The sequence below is a fragment of the Stigmatopora nigra genome, chromosome 4, assembly GCF_051989575.1.
Source record: "Stigmatopora nigra isolate UIUO_SnigA chromosome 4, RoL_Snig_1.1, whole genome shotgun sequence".
NCBI lineage: Eukaryota > Metazoa > Chordata > Actinopteri > Syngnathiformes > Syngnathidae > Stigmatopora > Stigmatopora nigra.
Window position 1 is genome coordinate 287,919 of NC_135511.1, and position 18,848 is coordinate 306,766.

The 18,848-nt window shown below is 47.1% G+C and overlaps 1 protein-coding gene across 3 annotated transcripts; it reads left to right on the forward strand.

The window, feature by feature from the left end:
* Nucleotides 1–522: 522 nt before the first annotated feature.
* Nucleotides 523–18,242, forward strand: LOC144195325 (calsenilin-like). Of its 3 annotated transcripts, XM_077714879.1 has the most exons (9): nt 523–769; nt 4,211–4,329; nt 8,071–8,251; nt 15,731–15,855; nt 16,388–16,457; nt 16,537–16,715; nt 16,778–16,882; nt 16,944–17,006; nt 17,443–18,242. In XM_077714879.1, the coding sequence occupies exons 2-9, from the start codon at nt 4,324–4,326 to the stop codon at nt 17,488–17,490; spliced, it is 777 nt and encodes a 258-aa protein (XP_077571005.1). In that variant the 5' UTR covers nt 523–769; nt 4,211–4,323; the 3' UTR covers nt 17,491–18,242. The 3 variants fall into 3 exon arrangements, with proteins under 3 accessions (XP_077571005.1, XP_077571007.1, XP_077571006.1); XM_077714881.1 differs by lacking the exons at nt 523–769; nt 4,211–4,329; nt 8,071–8,251 and adding an exon at nt 12,350–12,463; XM_077714880.1 differs by lacking the exons at nt 523–769; nt 4,211–4,329; nt 8,071–8,251 and adding an exon at nt 14,333–14,659.
* The last annotated feature ends 606 nt before the right edge of the window (nt 18,243–18,848 follow it).

Consider the following 18,848-nt stretch of genomic DNA (forward strand, 5'->3'; position numbering starts at 1 on the left):
ACATCTGTCTGTCCGCCAGAGGGCGAAAGTTAGATCATTTTTTTTCTATTTTAACTTTTTAAATACATTTTTTTTTTTTGGCATTGAAATGGCTATCTATCCAAAGACTTCCTCACTATATTCCTGTGTGGGTGACTATTGATATAGGACAGCTATTCAAAAGATACTCTTGGCCCCATGTATTTTTTTAGGAATCATTCTAGGTATTTGTTCTTTTATAATGAGAAAATAAAATAAATAAGAAAGTGGAATCCAATCAATACAACACCCCACAGCAGGGTTTTTACTCACTCATAGTTGAACGACTACTCAAAACTGAATAATGAAAATTTATACAAATTCATCATTTCTAATTGCACAACAGCAACTCCGTTCCACAAGAACTGAAGTCCGTTTTCCGGGCTTTCCATGTTGCTCCTGTAATTGTAGAAATGTCCAACAACAATAACTCCGGTCCGCAAGGACCATGGTGGTTTCCGGTTTTTCCAGTTTTCCATGTTTCTCTCCTCCAACACACCTGAATCCAATCATCAGGTTGGAATCGCCTTTGACGAGCTCGTCGATGGAATTTTCGTTTAATTATGGTATTTTGGCGAAAGAGGGATATGGAAAAACCTATTGGACGACAGACGGGAGGCCCCCCAGGACCGGATTTTGCTCGCCCAACAACTAAGTGCAAAAGTTGGTGAGGAGACTTATTTGTTGTATTATCGTGCAACCTCTGACACGGAAGCAACTTGGGCTACCTTCAAATCTGTTCTACTGAGAGGTAACTATAACTTCTTTTTACCACCCGCGACCCTACAAGCGTGCACTGGATGTTGGAAAAGGCGTCCTTTATCATTTGAAATGATTAAAACCGGGATTTCTGCTTACTAGGGCCGGGGCTAACAATCACAAACAAGCTAACCCCGCATTGTTTTGCCTTCTACGTCATTGTTATTTACGGCTGCTAATCATCTAACACCGGCATATTTTACTGCAGTTAAAAAAATGAAGTAAAAACACCCAATTAAGCGTCACAGGCCCCAGCCAAACTATAAAAAAGTGTAACTTTTAGTCCAGATAATACTACAGTAGAATAAAATGACAGCCTGAGTAGATAGAAGAGCCGATTTAAATAATCCCTCCCCTGCTGGATGAACATTTCTGCCTCTACTGTACAGTAATGAGCTTTCAAACAGAGATATTAAAAGCAAATATGACCATTATTTTATGAGAAGAGGTCATGGAACCGAGTGTAGTTTCCTGAAATGTTCCATGGTTAACAGGACATCCAAAGATTCGAATATGTGATTGGAAATGGGGCCCCATACACGTCATTTTTTCAGAGGATCGGTATTTATTTATTTCGAAGTATTATCGTTTTGGCTGCTACTGAAACTTGACGTCACAGTTGAAATGGAGCAGATGTTTATAATTGCCCATGGCAGTGAAAGAGTTCGCTACCATCTTGAGGTATAAATAGCAACAAAAAAGCAGTACTATGCTATATATAAATATTTACAGTAGTAAAACAAACTTGGCAGAACCAAAAGAACATCACAAATGAAGAGCGCTCAATTCATAACCTTACAAAATGTTTACATTTATTGTTGAAAGCCAAATTTTGTTCACAAGCTTATTTTGTGGAGCACTAAAAATTGAAAGTGCTGATTATACCTGTATTTTCCAGATGTCCACAAAAGTGGACTTTCATAATTTTGCCATGGGGACATACCATCTTCCGTAATCCTAAGCGAAGAAAGCTAGTCCTGTAAATACATTTAAAAAAAAACCTCAACACTGCAGTGATTTTGAAGAGGTTTAATTAAGCAATGACATTCAGGTTGACTCCAATTATTTCCGGCAAGCAAAATGAAAGAGTCATAATTGAGTTTTCTACAGTCATCTTTGTGATTTTATCGTTGTTCTGTCTGACTGCCGCGTAGGGATTGGGGACGTGCCGACTCTCCTTTTTAGATGGGACAGTGTCTGAGTGTGGGGAAGCCTCTTCCTCGTGTAGAAGAGCTTGTGTTCGCTTAGGAATTAATCCTCCCATTCCCAAGGCATGATGTAACCATTTGGGCCTGCTGTCACTATCACATCGTTTTTTTTTTTTTTTTGGAGGATTTATTTTCTGGGACCTGCTGAGAAATCCACTGTCATTCAATTGGATAAACCAGAAAAAGGCTTAGAGATAATGCCTGATTTTAAATATATAAATAACAGTGTTCCCGAACCGGCTCCCCATAGTTGTCTGGCATAGGCTCCAGCCCAGGTGTCAAAGTGGCGGCCCGGGGGTCAAATTTGGCCCGTCGCCTCATTTGGTGCGGTCTGAGTAAGTGAATGCCGACTTTCTGTTTTGGCATCAAGTTCAAATGAAGATGATAGATGTATATTATATTTCCTGATTGTCCCCTTTTTAAAATCAATCATTGCCATTTTTTAATCCATTTTTTGTGGTGTTTTTAGGTCAAAAAGCATTTTGTAAAATCTAAAAATAAAATATTTTCGGTTTTCCACTTAATATTGAATATCATTAAAAATGTTTCCATTTGATATGAAAAACAGATGATTAGATGTTTTCCCTTACTAAGTAAAAAAAGTTCAAATAAACGGTTTTATATCTATTTAAAACTGAATATTTAGGGCTTTTGATCCAGTTCTTTTAATATATTTATAAAAGAAAAATAAATCATTATTATATCCCAAGTGGTCGGGCCCACATGAAATGGAGTTTTCCACCCTTGAGATAAACGCTACAGAAAATGAACATGTTAACTTTGAGTTAGTTATCTACCTAGCCGGGTTACCTGTGCTTGTGTGTGTGTGTGTGTCTATCACTAAAATGACGTGTACCTGATGTTGTGTAATTGTCCCTCCTGGGATGGCACATTTTGCTCCTTAGCAACTGTTTCCACGGTTACAAAGTTGATCCTGCGATCCCCACCAAAGCACGGCCACCATCATTTATGACATTTGTGACACGGATCCAAACGCCGTCCGCCTCCAGATACTTTTCTCCGTACGGTTCCACCCACTTTGAGAAGCGACTTTGACGAGAGGGATGCTCGGGCACCCCCGCGCGCGCGTGCGACGCCCACCTTCCGAGCGACACGCACGTCTATTTATATCGGGCCTAAAAATAGCCCATGTTCTCCATAGAAACGGGAAATCCTTCTCGGGGGGCCCAAGTATTCGGGCTGGATGTCAATGAAGCTAACCGTCCCCAAGATGGCGCTTTATTTTGTGGCCCCGGCGGGACGCCCATTTGTTTTCTACCCGCGACAGACGGCATTTCTTCCTCCTGCGTCCCCGGGGCCATTTAGCTGTTACGGTGGGACGGCACGTGCGAGGAAGCGCCGTGACTGGTCGACGTGTGAGCCCAGGTCACCCGGCCGTCTTCTTGGTCCAACGACCTCCGGCGGAGCTTTAATTGGATTTCTCTCCCCGTGGCTTACAAACTCGCTTAGCGCAAGCTAGCCAGGGCCGCTTTTTGCTACGTGTGACGTGGTAAATCGCCCGGGGTGCCAGCTATATGGCACCATTTTTTTTTCAGAGATGTAGACCAAGGGTGTCAGACTCGGGTTGGTTGGCGGGCCGCTTTAACGTCAACTTCATTTCACGTGGATCATTTTAGATAGAATATTTAGATTTCCTTTTTAATAAATGGATTAAAAGAACTGGATTAAAAGCCCTGAATATTCAGTTTTTATAGATCTAAAACAATGTTTATTTTAGCTTTTTTAAAATATATTTTTAGATTTTACAAAATGTTTTTTGAACTAAAATGACCAAAATTTGATTAAATTATTCATTTAAAAGGGGGAAAATCAGGAAATTGAATATACATCTATGCTCTTCATTTGAATTTGACCCTAAAACAGAAAGTTGGCACTCATGATTGACTTTCCTGGGCCACACAAAATGATGTGGTGGGCCAGATTTGGCCCCCGGGCCGCCACTTTGACACACATGACTTAGACTGTGCAATATTTCAGAATTCACCGAGCTGTGATGTTTTACTGGGAAAACGCACTTTGTCAATTTGGTCCTACGCAGCTGTGTATGATGACAATAAAGTCTTTAGATTTGTGATTTTGAAGTCATTTTCAGCCGCCTGTTGACTCCCCCTCATTAGGGATGGATCAAAATGCTCACAAGCGGGCCCCCTCCCCTTCCAAGCTCATTTTCTCTCTCTCTCTCTCTCTTTTTCCTCTCTCTCTAGCCGGTTGACGGTCTCTGGGCGTCGCATTCCTCGGCATCCCAGCAGAGAGGCAGACGCGGCGGAGGCGGAGGTCCTCGCAGAAAGCCCAGTTGAGCACCCCGTGGACAGGCATCATGCAGGTAAGACCACGGTCGTTGCGTCCGTTTCCGTTTCCCCGTCGCAGACCACTTCCAATTCAAGCCGACCGCTTGTTGCCGCGTTTCCACTCGTCGTTATCATTGCGAGCGTCGTACGGGCGGCGGGGCGAGTTGCCGGCGGGCAAAGTTATGTAAGTGCGCGACGGCGAGCGGCCACCGCCGGCCGCACTCTTAACCCGCAGGTGCGGTTTCGGCCACCAAGTGTCACTTTGCATCTTCCTCTGCCGCACTTCTTCTCCCTCCTCTTCGTCGCCTCGCCACTTTCCTGGTGAGCTTGCGCTGGAAAAATCTATTAAGATGCGGGATGCGGGACGCCCATCTGTGGTCATTGCAGTCAAATCCCCGCCAAGACGAGGCGCGTTTACGAAATATTAAGGTGGCCAAACGTCACTGTCGGGGAATTTTGCCTCCAGATACCCAAAGAAATTCAAGTTTCCCAATGCAAAGTTCAAAAAATCTCAAACGAAACGTCAATACACGTATTTATTTCAAAATGCGCGTCAACATGTTGCCGTCTGGTGAATTTTTCCCGCGCCCGCAGGAGGTCGTTTTGCTCTCCTCGGAAGGTAGAACTCTTCTTTTAAAATGCGACTCTGCTCGCAAAAAATTCAACTTTCCAAAAACTCAACTGACTGAACCCCTTCTGATTCATTTTGTGAGTAGATGTAGCACTTTTAATTTTTAATGGAATATGGCCGCAACAAGCCAACCCTGTCAGTGGAAATTTGAAGGACTCCTCACATGTTCTCGGTCCACGGACGCCAGGCGTCACGTTGCACCTCGCCGTGTCCGATGGCGTGAACGGTAAGGTTAGACTCCTTGAATTTTTTAACGGGCCCGCTGCGTCTTGTCCCGCCCCTTTTTCCAATGTCCTTTACTTCCTCCGTCCGTCCGCCATCCGTTTTGCCGTCCCTCCCTCCCGAGCGAGAGGACGTCCAATTCGCCCTCCATACGGCGCGAGCATTCCACCCCTCCCTTTCCATTTTGCGGCGAGCGAGAGCTGCCCCTTGGCTCACAAATAGAGGAGAAGACACGCCCCCTTTGGACTCCCGGGAGCCGGCCATATGTCTTCTTTACTGGACACGGCCCGAAATGACAAAGTGCGGTCCAATTCATCGGAATAATAGCGTCTTGGCGTCCTTTGAGGGTTCATTAGTGGGGAAAAAAAGAGGCGAAGAGAAAGATTCCATCTTGACCGTTGGGCAAAAAGTACAATCGAGGAAAAGAAAAGCTGTTGGCGTTGAGGCTGACTGAAATCTCATCTTCTCGACACTTTTGAAAATGTCCGCTTAACGTCGAGGGAAAGCCATTTTTGTCCTTCAATGTCTGCAGACGAGGTTCCACCGGGCCTGGATCTTTCTTCTCCCGCTATCTGCCGGCCTTTCCTCATGCCGTCCAAGCCAATTTCCACTGGAGTGCGGCCTCCCGCGTGGATTAAGAGGAATATGGAAATGACTGGCTGCTCTGGAAGTGGGCATAAAAATAGATTTTCCCCTGGAGGGCCTTTACAGGCTTTCTTCATGCATGAATATTCATCCCATCCAACATTTCCATGTTTACCTTGCGTGGGAATGTAAAATAAGGAGGGCGGAGTCATTGCTTATCGCACAATTGGACTTTTTCGCTATTATTCTTTGAAATAAATTCTTTTCCAAATCTCACTATGTCACTAAAACTAAGAAAAAATAAGTTTTTAACCAAATGAGGGGCAAAATGACAGTGAGACAATGGCAAAATTCAGATTTTTATTAGACATAGTTGTTTTCTCCACAAAACACTTGTGGCTAGCAACAATTTAGCGTGCTATTAGCCTCGACCTTAGAACCGTGGGCCGGACGTGCTAAATGATGTGCTCCAGCCAATAAACAGAAAGGCTGAAATGCCCCCGTAATACGACAAAAAAAAACAAAAAACCTTATAGCACGGTGCAAAAATGTGACCTGGAGTTTGTTTGTTTTCCCCCCGCTGTAAGAAGTCGTTGTATTCTGCTGACCTTTGCTGCCCTCGTGTCCGGCCAAGTTCATTCAAGCTAGCGTGTCAAAAGTTCAGCGAGAATCAGCGTCTCTCGTCCGCTCGGTTTTGTGCGCAAGAGAATTCCGACGTGGACGGCTTTTGTCTTGCCGTCGTTCCATTTAGTTTCGCTTGGCCGCGCCGTGGAGACTTGCGCACGCGATTCGTGGCGCGGCCGGCCCGATAGCGTGTCGGACGAGTGCTCGTCGGCGCGTGAGTAAGCCGTCCGTGTAGCCAAGGAGTTTTCCGCCTGAAAAACGCCGTCTGCCCGCAGCGCGCTTCATTTGGGCCGTAATCCTCAATAAAAAGGCTGGCCAAATTTGCTCCGCTGCTTTGTCCTTTCTCATTGCAAAAGAGCTTCTTGGGCCGCTAAAGTTGGCTTGAGTCTTCCTTCATTTTCTGAACCACTTCTCCTCACAAGGGACACCCAGAATGGGTGGCCAGCCAATCGCAGGGGACAAGGAGACTAAGGGCAACCCGTGATAGGCCATTTGGAGTCTTCCATCATTTTAGCATGCATGTTTTTGGGATGTGGGAAGAAACTGGAGTACCCAGAAAAAAACCCCACAAACCCAGGAAAAACATGCAAACTCCACACACAAGGAGTGACCCGGAATCGAACCCAGGAGCCCTAGAAACTGTGAGGCCACAGGTGTCAAAGTGCCGGCCCTGGGGCCAAAAAGTCAATGATGAGTGCTGACTTTCTATTTTAGGATGAAATTCAAATGAAAAGTATAGATGGATATTACATTTCCACATTTTCCCCCTTTTAAATCAATCATTTTCATTTTTAATCCATTTTTTTCTGTTTTCATTTTGTAAAATCTAAAATATATAAAAAAAGCTAAAATAAACATTTAAAATGATTGAAGTTAAAGTGGCTTGCGAGCCAACCAAGGCGAGTCTGACACCCTCGCCTTGATTAACAGGAAAGGTGGGGCGATGGCAAATCCCGTACGTCGCCCGTTTGAGCGTCGGCGGCGCCCTTCCTCGCCCGCCGCCACGTCTTCACCTCGACTCGTCCTCGGCGGGATTCATTATGCTAATTGGCTGGAGCTCTTCCAGGAAAGCTGGCAGACCTTCTCGCTACTTTTTATTTCTTTCTTTTTTTTTTCTTCTGTTGTCTTTTCCTCCACGGCGCCGTCAAAGACATTTATTTCCGTGGCGGCGCGCCGGCGGGATCAATTCCCTCCTGTTCTGGCTCCGACGGCGCTTTCTTCTGCGTTTCTTCTGCGTTTCTTCTGCGTTTCTTCTGCGTTTGTTCTGCGCCGGCCGCATTCTGTAAATATTCACAGGCGCCTTTTACTCTGTTTATTTTATGTCGGCGGGGGGTGTCGGAGCTTCCCGGGATTTTACGGCCCGCGAAACGCCGACGTTGCGCCTGGCCCAGTAAACGGCGGCAAATCCTTGTACGTGTGTTCCATGCGTGAAAAGACGTGGAAAATGGAAAGGCTTTTATTTACAGTTGAAAACAGGGAGGGATATTTGACCTTTTTAAGGGTGTGCAAAGGGCAAAAAAAACCCAAAAACAAACAATCAAAAGGGGGAAAAAGTCACCATTAGGTGAAAGGGATTTTTTAAAAAATCAAGATTAAACATTATTGTGACAACAATGTTTTGGAATGTGATATTGCAAGCAATTGGCGATGGAGACGAGTTCCCAGACTTGACAGACTTCACATTGAGCGTCTCTCGTGGCATTTTCCCCCGCAGGTGGACGCTAAAGCGGCGGACGGCGCCCTACTGGGAGACCCCAACGGCGTGGAGCCGGCGCCGTCGTCGGGGCGCGGGAAGGCCTCGGGCAAATGGCAGAAGCCGCGCTTCTCTCGCAAGACTCTGATGAAGTGTTGCCTGGTCAAGTGGATCATCGCCAGCACGCAACCTCAAGACAAAGGTAGGAAGCGAGGAAGCCACCATTTTTTTGGTTTAGCTAAGTCTCGAGCGCTCGCCTCATCCCAACATACAAACAAAAGAATATATCAACGGCTCAAGACATAATTTTGCTTCCTCTGCTATTGAGTGGGTAAAATTAGCCTGCATGCTAACATCGCTAGTGTATTATATTGCAGCAAAACTGCTTTTTCTGGTGTACTTTTGAAAGAAAAGCTCTGTAAAGATCCCAAATATCCAATGAACATGATAGATAGGGTGCCTTTAAAAACAAATGTTGGTCTTCTTTGAGCAAAAAATAGATACATTTCTGCCTGATACAAATGTATCAGCGTGAGCATTTTTCTTCTCCAAAAAGTCACTCCAATAAACGTAGCGGAGTAAATGTAACGGATCACGACACTCGGATATGGCCCGCCGTGTTCGGGCGTCGTCTTTAAAGGGATTCGATGTTTCCTCTTGATTGGTCGCCTATGGAATTGGCGTACCCATACTGCACCTGGAGCGGAAAATAGCCGGGGAATGTTTTCTTCCCTTGGTTCTTGTCATTTGAACGTCTTGCGAGCGGATCGTTAGGAGGAAAGGTGGCAAAGGGCAGCTCGCCGCATGACTCGCGTCTGAAAGCGCTCGGCGGATTGGCCCTTGTTTTCGGGATTTGCCCAAACCTCCCTCCCTCCCTCCCTCCTCTCCGTGACGGCCGGCGGCTAAAAATAGAGGCATTCGGATGGAGATGTGTATTGATGGAGGGAGGCTGACAGAGGGTGAGGAGGGTGAGGGTGGCGGACGCTCGGCGCTGAAAGTGTAGCAGGCAGATGCAATTTGACAAATTGCTCGTCACCGCGGCAGAGGTTGGCCGTACGGGTCCTTCTCTGGCAAACGGAACGTCAAGGAGACTTTTACAATGTCATTCAGGCTATAGAAAGTGCGACATGACGACTGATTTTGCATTAGATCGGCTCCAGCACCCCCCGTCATCCATGTGGGAATAGGCCGAACAGACAATGAACTCCTGCACAATAGTTCTCCCCCCAGATGTTGACCAAATAGAGGTTGCCAGATATTTTGACTGGAAAACTAGAGTAGCATTTTTAGCGACATGAAATGCTGATTTCTAGAACTGTCTTTGACATTCAAGTAAGGTGTTGTTAGTAAGGATATGAGTTGTTTTTGGACAACCATTACATTGTGTCATTACAATGGAAACTTGCTTGTTGTGCTCTTTTCCAATCATCAACAGCCACGCCTTTTTTTGTCCGAGGCACGCTATTTGTGCACCTTGCAAAAGAAGAAGGCAACGCCTACATATCCGGCCGGCCTCGGCTCCTATGATGGCACGGTCGGACTGTAATAAGAGTCGGATTAGAGTACGGATGCGAGACCAGGCCAAGCGATTGCCGTCGAGCTTTTGCGGAATGCTCATCTGCTTTGCCGCGGCTAGCGCCGACTGATGGAGGATGTGGTCGGGCCCGGCTGACGCTTAAGTGATAGCGGTCGGAAATCCGCCAGGTCACGTGAGCCGTGGGTCCGGGAGACCGTCGGGGAGGCAAGATGCTGCCACCCCTCCCTCCCTCCCCCCTCCCTCCAAGGTGCTTCCCAGAAGCGGAATGTAACCGAGCCGTCGAGTCCGGGATACATCTTTCCGTTTTTGGACCATTGGCGTCCAAATCTGGAGAGGATGAACTCCTGCGGGGAAACCTGCACAAAGGACGTTGGCAAGCTGCTGCGCCAATTTCTGGCCTTCCTGGCGGGAACGCCCGGTCAAGGTAGATCCGTTCCGTTCAACACGGTAGTATTTACAGCATGATAACTTGTTTTTGAGAGGCAATATTTGTTTCCTATGTCGTCGTTTCCACGCCTGCTGCTTTCAGAAAAAATGTCATCCTTGGCTCGAGGCACGTATTCATGTGTATACTTTGAATTGGATTTGGGCGGTGGAGCTTTTGGTCATTTTCCTCTTTTAAAAGTCTACTAAAAAGCAAAGTTGAGGTGTAAAGGTCCTCTCAAGACCGTGTAGTAACTCTACAAGGCGTTTTTGCTTCCAAATAATCAAGAGATTTGCTCTTTCTCCTACAAGTGGAATCAAATGTTTTGTTGTCGCTGCTTTGGTTTTAGGCTTTATAGCACCCTCTTGTGTTCAGAAGTAGCATCGCTGTGGCTCTGGTAGAAGAAGGTGACTTAACTACTGTGACTACGGCCATCAAATCCTCATGGAATTGTTTTGGAGGAGTCAATTGTGTGTTGCGATCTAATGGAAACGTCCCCATTTAGAAATGAACTGTTCTCATGGCCTGCCATCTTAGATTAAAGCGTTATTAAGCAACAGCTGATGGTCGGACCGGACCACAAAATAGAGTAGTAGATGAATTTAGTGCCCAAGAAATTGGTCACAATCACAAGAAATGGTTACATATTGGCTCATTTGACATTGAATGTAATGACACTTTATTGACGCTAGGGGGAGACCCCATTGGAAACGGGTTATGCCACTCATTTGACGTCAAAATGAGACCCAAGTCTCAAATAGAGGCTCATGTGCGCCCCTAAATACATTGCGCCATAGGTAGCCGCCCTGATTGGCCGTAGCAAATAGCGCCCCCGGCGTTCAACCCATCAAAGTTGGGATGAGCGCAAAAAAAGCAGAAATCCTCTTTTGACTTTGTATTTGAAGTCAGCGCCGAGAAGTTGACAGAGAGCACGTTTGCCGACGGGAAAGGTCGAGGGCGCCTTTTGATCACCGACACCCGTCTAGCTTCAAAGACATTTGAAAGTGGGCCCCGCCAAAGGGTCGGGGGGGCAAACAACGCCCCCACACCCACAGCCTTTCCGTCCATCACTCTGTCCCGAGCCACCTCGGCCGTAGATCGACGTCTCGCCGCTGCGTTTGACATCGGTCTGGGCTCGGCTGGGCTCGTGTTCGGGATGGGAGCCGTGATGGCCGCCCTCTCCGTGGAAGCCCGGCGCCGCCTCTCGCGGCGGCCCAGCTGTCTTTCCCACGGCGCGGCCAGGTACCATCGCTCGGGTAGGAAATCCTCTCAACTTCTTGACCGTGCCAAGGACTTGTCATATCTAGAACTTACGTCTTAACGTATTTGGACTTTGGTGTCAGTAAACCATGTTTGATGCTTGTTTTAACTGCTTCGAGTGGAGATTTGAAATAGTGTGCTTGACCACCACCATTTGGGTTTTGCTGACTGACGTCATTTTGTCGTTTTTTTTTTTTTTTTGCGTCCGGCTTTTGAGTGCATTAATACAGCCATCCACACCAAGCATTAGCCAGCATCAATTAGCGTATTCTCTCCAGATAGGATGCAATTGGTTTTTGCTTTGGGCAATGTGCCCGACCGCCCGGGGCGCAATCCGTTGGACTTAGGGTATAAAACAAATAATTAAAAAAAAAGATAGATTGTCTCTCATGTCCACATCAAGGCTGTCAGTCATTGGCGTTGACTTCCTTTAGCGTCAAGACAAGACAGTGTGCCCTTGAAATAGCGCTCCCATTCTTTGCATGGTGACACATTTTTGAGGTAAAGGGCAAAAGGCGATTTGTAAGGGAGCGCCGGCCAAAAAATGGGACGGACAAAGTGGCAAAGACGCTGACGAGGCGTTTCGTTGCCCACTCCAATGCATATCGCTTGAAACTGAGAAACAAGGAGGGAGGGGGTAATGCTAGCCTGGGGGTAAATCGTGTACAGGATGCTTTGGATGGGAAGCCGGAGGGTGTGGGGGGGGAAGGGCGGAGACTTTGGCGGGATATCCCTTCCCTCTTTGCAAACGGCGCCATCCCGGACATATTAGGAGCTGGAACAAGTGACCGGAGCCTTAACTTCAACTCGGGATTTCCAGGCATTAACCAGACCCGCTTGTCCCACGAGGACTGTTGCTCCGAAGACAAAAAGTGCATCTTTCCTTTCAACGGGGAATGTTTTTGTAAAGACGGAGCGCCTTCCCGTCCGTCTCTTGCCCATGATGGGGTGAAGGATTGGCTCGCCGTGGTGTCGGACGGAGCCACCTTGGACTTTTTCTTCGCCGGATGGCGAGGTCACGATGCCGTGGGCCCACGTTTTCCTTCTAAGACATCCCCGAGCGATTGAACCCTAGCGGAGCCCCGCTATGGGGATCCAAGGCATGGAGCTGTTTGCCATCGGCGTGGTCCTCATCCTCTTTGTGGCCGTTCTTAAGCAGTTTGGCATACTGGAGCCCATGTCCTCTTTTGAAGGTAAGGGGCCACACCCCTTTTTGAGCCATTGGGCGAGCCACAGTCTAGACAAGGAGAAAAGTCATTGAAATTTTGAAAGAGGTGAGATGAGGTGGTCATGCGCCCCCGCGTAGATGGCGCCCTAGGCAGCCGCCCACATTGCCCGTGGTCAAAACCTGCCCTGCAATATCCGTGGCCCCCCCCAGAAAATGTGTGCTGGCGCAAGGCCAGGGAAAGCCTTGTAAAAAGAACGGCGGGAGACATGTTGTTATTACGACGCTTTTATTTTGTATTGATTGTTTCCAGGACGCGCCGCAGCAAGCTGCTGCTGCTGCTCTTTAAGCCAATGGAAGGACTGGAATGGAACTCTACAAGTGCACTGGCTGGCTATTGATAGTTGCTTCTTTCTGACAAATACGCACGGTATTTTGCTCTATAAAAGCCACGTCATAACACCATTTTTTAAGAATCAGATCTGAATCAAGTGAAAAAAGGTTTTTATTGTTATATAGTATAAAATGCCATTGTCAACGAAAGACATTTAATTCAACCAATTCATTTCTTGTTCTCATTCCTAGCAGTAATGTCCTTTTTTAATATTATTGATCATTGGTTTGAATATGATTTAGCTTGTTCCCCGAAAGTCCAAAGGAGTGACACAGCCGGCCGGGTTTCGCATTACCTGCCATCTATTATACATGGCGTATTGAGCCGTTGATTTGACTTTTTTTCTTTCAATTCTGGAAGGCCGCCTAAATATGGAACATCAAGACGAATTTTACGGGGCCCCAAAGGACAATCCAGACTGGGCTTTGTCATAAATATCCCAAATAGGATCTTTTCCGAGCCGTAATATGGTCTTAACTCATCCAGCAATTGTTGAAACTCCATTTTGGCCACCCTTCTGTTTTCTTTCTTCCCCAGGGAATAGAAAAAAATCCAAATGACATGACAAAGCCCCCCTAAAAGTGATCACCCCAGATATTTTGCTTCACCGTTGCCTTCAAGCTCGTCTTTCCTTCAACGTATATGTGACATCTGTCCGCTAGAGGGCAGCGGGGAGCCAGCTTCTCCAATGGACCGTCAGAACTTTACACAAGTGTGACAGCCCCCCAGGGAGTCCACGTCCCCTTTTTTTCCCATTATACGTGCTGAGTAGGTGCGCCCCATCCACGGCAAAATCCCCCAAGAGACCCCGAGACCGTTGAAAATTGAAATTGGGCTCTACGACAATTAGATTCAGATTCAAGGGCACCTTTTTGGACTCTGGACCCACAGACGGACGCCAGATGGTTTAGTTCTGTGTGTCACTTAAATTCCCATGGAAAGAAAATGGCGGTGTGGATGGAAATGAAGGTTATTTATGGCAGAAGCGTGTGAGATGTGGCGCGGTCCTGTGACCTGAACAATCGGCCATCTCGGTCGTTCCTCCTCGTCTCGTGTCATTTTCTCTTACGTGATTGCTATCAAACTCTGCACGTCAGTCTCACGTTGTCTTTCCACTCCAGCCTGCTCTAAGCACGCCCTCTTTCTGCCCACAGACTGGGCTTCTTAAAGGCCCGAATTGACTTTTAAAAATGGTCATGGTCCTTCCAAAAAACTCATCCACTATTTAGCGGGCAATTAGCTTAGCATTCCTGATCTTTTGGGAAGATGGGAGCACCCGGAGAAAAGCCACGCACATGTGAATACGACAAGGTCGGAACCCACCTGGAATTGCGCTCTCCATCACCCAGCTGCGAGGCGGACGCATTCACCGCTCTTCCACCGTGCCGTCGACGAGTACTTTAGAAAGTTGAAAGTTATATATTTTCTCTGTAACCTCTTGCCCTTTGCAAAAGTATTTTCACAAAATACTGGGTCAGAGTTAGGAAAAAAGCAAAAAAAAAAAATGCAAAGTGTGGTGGAAGGGAGGGCGCAGAAGAAGAAGAAGAAAAAAAGGGCAGACAATTAACACACTGAGCTAAAAAGAGACGCCGGCGGGGAAAAGCCTGGCACAGAGCGACGGGACGCCGACGGGACGCCGACGGGACGCCGACGGGAAAAAACAGCCCAAAGTTGGGGGACGCTACCGTGAACGCCAAGCGGGGGATTACGGGGTCGTGATGAGCGTGCGCTGGGAGACGGAGGGCCTGCAGACGGTGGGCATCGTGTGTCTGGTCATCATGTTCCTCAAACTCATGCACTTGCTGGGCCTCATCGACATCACCGAGACGGGTGAGCAAAACCGCCACTTCCAAAAACAATAGGATTTGCGTTATCGCTCCCGTGGGGATTGGTCGCCCGCGTAAAGGCGTTAGCGTGCGTCGGAAAGCCTCGGCGAGTCACTTTTAATTGTCTTTTTCCTTGGCAAATATGTCTTCATTTTCTGGATGAATTGAAGTGTTGAGAAATACCACATGACTCCTTCGCGCGGCGCCGGTGACCAACGGAGGGCGGCGTTGGCTTTGGGTCGGCCGGGCGTGGGCTAACGGGAAGCGCAGTTGAAACCGGGTCGGAAAGGCCGGGCGGGAGAAAGCTTCCGACAAAGTTGAATTCCTCCGACCGACACAGAATTGAATCCGAAAGGCGGGTGTGCCAGCCGCCCCGCCCACGTCACCCATGAATGCTTACTGTAATGTTTCATTTCCCTCTTTTTGGTGGCTTTGTCATCTGATGTTTTTTTTTTAATATCACATTAGTCACTGCTCTTGTTTGGAATGATGACAGCCATTTTGTGCCGGTCAGTCACCTGATGTTGACAATCTGATTTTGGATACTGGATTATTGCCTACTATATTCTAATCTTATTTAAGGGCAATTACAACAAAGCTAAAAAAACAAAATTAAAACAGTAAAATAAGGATGAAAAGAAATGGTATCTTCGGTGCGTTATGGCCCACCAAACCTGTGATTTCCTGTCTATTCTGTTTCTTTTCTTCCTCCCCACTTGTGTCTCTCTCTCTCTGGCAATGTCCTCTTGTGTGCTTTCATTTTGGGTGTCTTTTCCCAAGATGGTGAGTAAGGAAAAGCGCTTTGTGGCCCACTCCCCTACCCGCCATTTCCATTCCCGGTTTTGGCTTTTCCTTTCTCTTGGCACGTTGACGTCAAGTGGCATCCGACACATTGTACGGGTGCTTTTGGAAACAAACGCCATGTTTTTTGAGAAAGTAAAAGCCAGTCTTTCTTTTCCCCCAGCGCTTATCCCACAGTCCACGCGTCCTCCGCACCTCGGCATCCCTCCCCCCCCCCCCCCCCCCACCCCTCCCACGTCACTCTCTATCTCCCCCATCTTTGTCTGTCCCGCAGACAGCAGCGACAGCGACCTGGAGCTGTCCACGGTGCGTCACCAGCCAGAAGGTCTGGAACAACTGCAAACTCAGACCAAATTCACAAGAAAGGAACTCCAGTCGCTCTACCGAGGCTTCAAAAATGTACGTTCCTCTTTTACCAAAAACCATTTGTTTCAGAAGGATGAGCAGATTTGTCTGAATATAGAAGTGGCGGCGGCGGCGGCCCAAAAATACACCAGGAAGAGAGGGAAAACATTTTTTTTCCATCACCTGGCCAGTGTCAAAGTGGGTCGCAGCGCGTTCTGGGGTCCTGGGTCGGATCCCAGGTGGCTCGTCACTGTTGGCATGCTCTCCCCTGGCTTGCATGGGTTTTCACTGGGTACTCTGCTTTCCTCCCACATCCCCGAAACATGCATGCTAGGCTTATCGTATGCTAAATCGCCCTTAGCTGTGAGTCATTGGTTGTCTCCTTGTGCCTTGCGATTGGCTGACCACTGATTCAGAGTGTCCAAAGTCAACGGAGTAGGCTCCAGCACCCTCTGCAAGCCTTTTGTAGGATAAGCGCTTCAGAAAATGAAGAATTTTTTCACTCTTGATTGTGTATTCTCCTGCTTTTAGTGCCAAAAAATGTGTTTTTTTAGCTGTAAAAGCGATTTTTTTTTCTGTCCCCCAGGAGTGTCCCAGCGGTCTGGTGGACGAGGACACCTTCAAGACCATCTACTCTCAGTTCTTTCCCCAAGGAGGTGAGCGATCCCGGGTCAGGAGGCCAACCAATGCCCGACCAGCATCTTTTAGCTTTGTTTTTTTTTTTCCCTTGGGCAGACGCCAGCACGTACGCTCACTTCCTGTTCAACGCCTTCGACGTGGACAGGAACGGCTCCATCCGCTTCGAGGACTTTGTCATCGGCCTGTCCGTCCTCCTCAGGGGTTCGGTCACGGAGAAGCTCAACTGGGCCTTCAACCTCTACGACATCAACAAAGACGGCTACATCACCAAAGAGGTAAGTAACCACGCGGCCACAATCCCCGAAACTGGTCTTTGATGGCGTCTTTGTTGGGACAGGAGATGCTGGCCATCATGAAATCCATTTACGACATGATGGGAAGGTACACGTACCCGTGCGTGCGAGACGAGGCGCCGTCCGAGCACGTGGACAAGTTCTTTCAGGTGGGTTCAAAGATGCAACATTTGCAAATCTTTGGTCCGATGTCCAAACTTCGTATTACAGAAAATGGACAGGAACAGAGATGGCGTCGTGACTATAGAAGAGTTCATTGAGACTTGTCAGAAGGTAAGCGGAATCCTTCGTTTTTTCAGTCGCTGGTTGAGGTGGGGGAGGGACACCCTGGACGGGTGGCCAGCCAATGGCAAGGCACCACGAGACAGAAAAACAATCCTATTTAGGGAGAATTTAGTGTCAAATTTAGCCTAGCGTGCATGTTTTGGGGATTTGGGAGGAAAGCGGAGTACCCGGGCAAACTCCAGACAGTTAGGGCCTAGCTGGGATCCAACCCAAGACCCCAGAACCGTCAGGCCGACGCGCTAACCACTCTCCACCGGGCATTTTGAGTTGCGGGCTAAGAAACCATCACTACGGCGTTTATTTGAAGACTGGGGAGTAAATATATATGTGTTCCACCAACGTACGCTTAAAACTTAAAGATGTGAGTTGTTTTATAAATGCCAAATGTCATCAGAACTCTTTTTTTACTCTGTTTCCTGTCCAGGATGAAAACATCATGAACTCCATGCAGCTCTTTGAGAATGTCATCTAACGCGTACAAATATTCCACAGACAAGTATTTCATTTGACTTTTTTCTTTCTTTCTTTCTTTCTACGGACCACACGAACCTAGCCCGCCCCCTATTTTTATGTACATAAAGCCGCAAAGTGGAATGAAGCGATGGCCCGAAAAGACGAGATTTGACTCTGAAAATTCAATTTCCACGCCTCTCCAAAAGCAAAACGAAAAGGCCATTGACGGCGTGCTTGTCACGCGCAATCTGCTAGCGTCGTCATTTCATCCCAAGCTTTGCGCGTAAGAAAATCTGGAAAAGAAACCACCACTTTCTTCTCCATAGGATAGGAAATAGGCAGTAACGCCAAGAATGGCGCGGTCTTCCCTCATTAGGGTGGCGGGGAATGGCGTGGTGGTGTCCTTTTGTATTTGACGGAGACGACGTTGACAGTCCAGTTTATTTGCCGTCCTGTTGAACAATGCGGTGGCTTCACGTGGACTTTATACGCTGAATGAAGGCTTTGTGTGCTCTCTGGGCTTCCGACTAGCATGCCAGTGCCACACTTTAAATGTACAGTACAGTCCGACCTTTGTCAAGTGGCTGAATAAAGACGCAACGGACCGCTGTCACCCGGCCGGCCGGCCGGCCGGCCTCCTCGCCGTTCATTACCGGTCGCGTGTCCGAAAGGACGCGGGGCAAAGGACATCCCGCGTCCGTTAGTTTAACAAATCTGAAATGTGCACGGGCCAAGCTAAAAATATTAATGAAAGATTGATTTCAACAATTAGACCGTTTCCAATGCCTTTAATCGTGTATATCATGAACATGTCTTGTGACACTTGGTGTAAGCGCTTTTTAACATCTTGCTTTTTAATATTTAAGCACTGTAGGGATAGATGATAATAGGTACATCCTACTAGGCAGGTTGTTAACCATTTAGCATGAGCTTGCGACATGGCTACAGGACTCTGTTAAGGCGTTACGTAATATACAGTATAGCAGTCATTGCCAGACAAGGGCGTCCAGAGATACTTGTGAAATAAACACAACTTTTTATCTGCTTCCAGAAAGTAAGAGTATTTTCGCAATACTATCCATTTCGTGACAGACAGTCGAGTAGAAAACAAATACTGTAAATGGATAACAAACTGTGTTGTCATGATGTATTACTTAATGGAGCATTTTTTTGCAAATGATAACAAAAGAAATCAATATACAGGCTAGATATCCACCCTTGAATCGATTGGGATGATTTGAGAGAATTGCAAAGCTCAATTATAGCAACACTTTGTTCTGCACAATTTAAAACAATTTATATACATAAATCTAGTCAGTCTGTCTGGAAAAAAATAGGCGTGGATTATAAGGATTTGATTAAAAATATTCCTAAAAC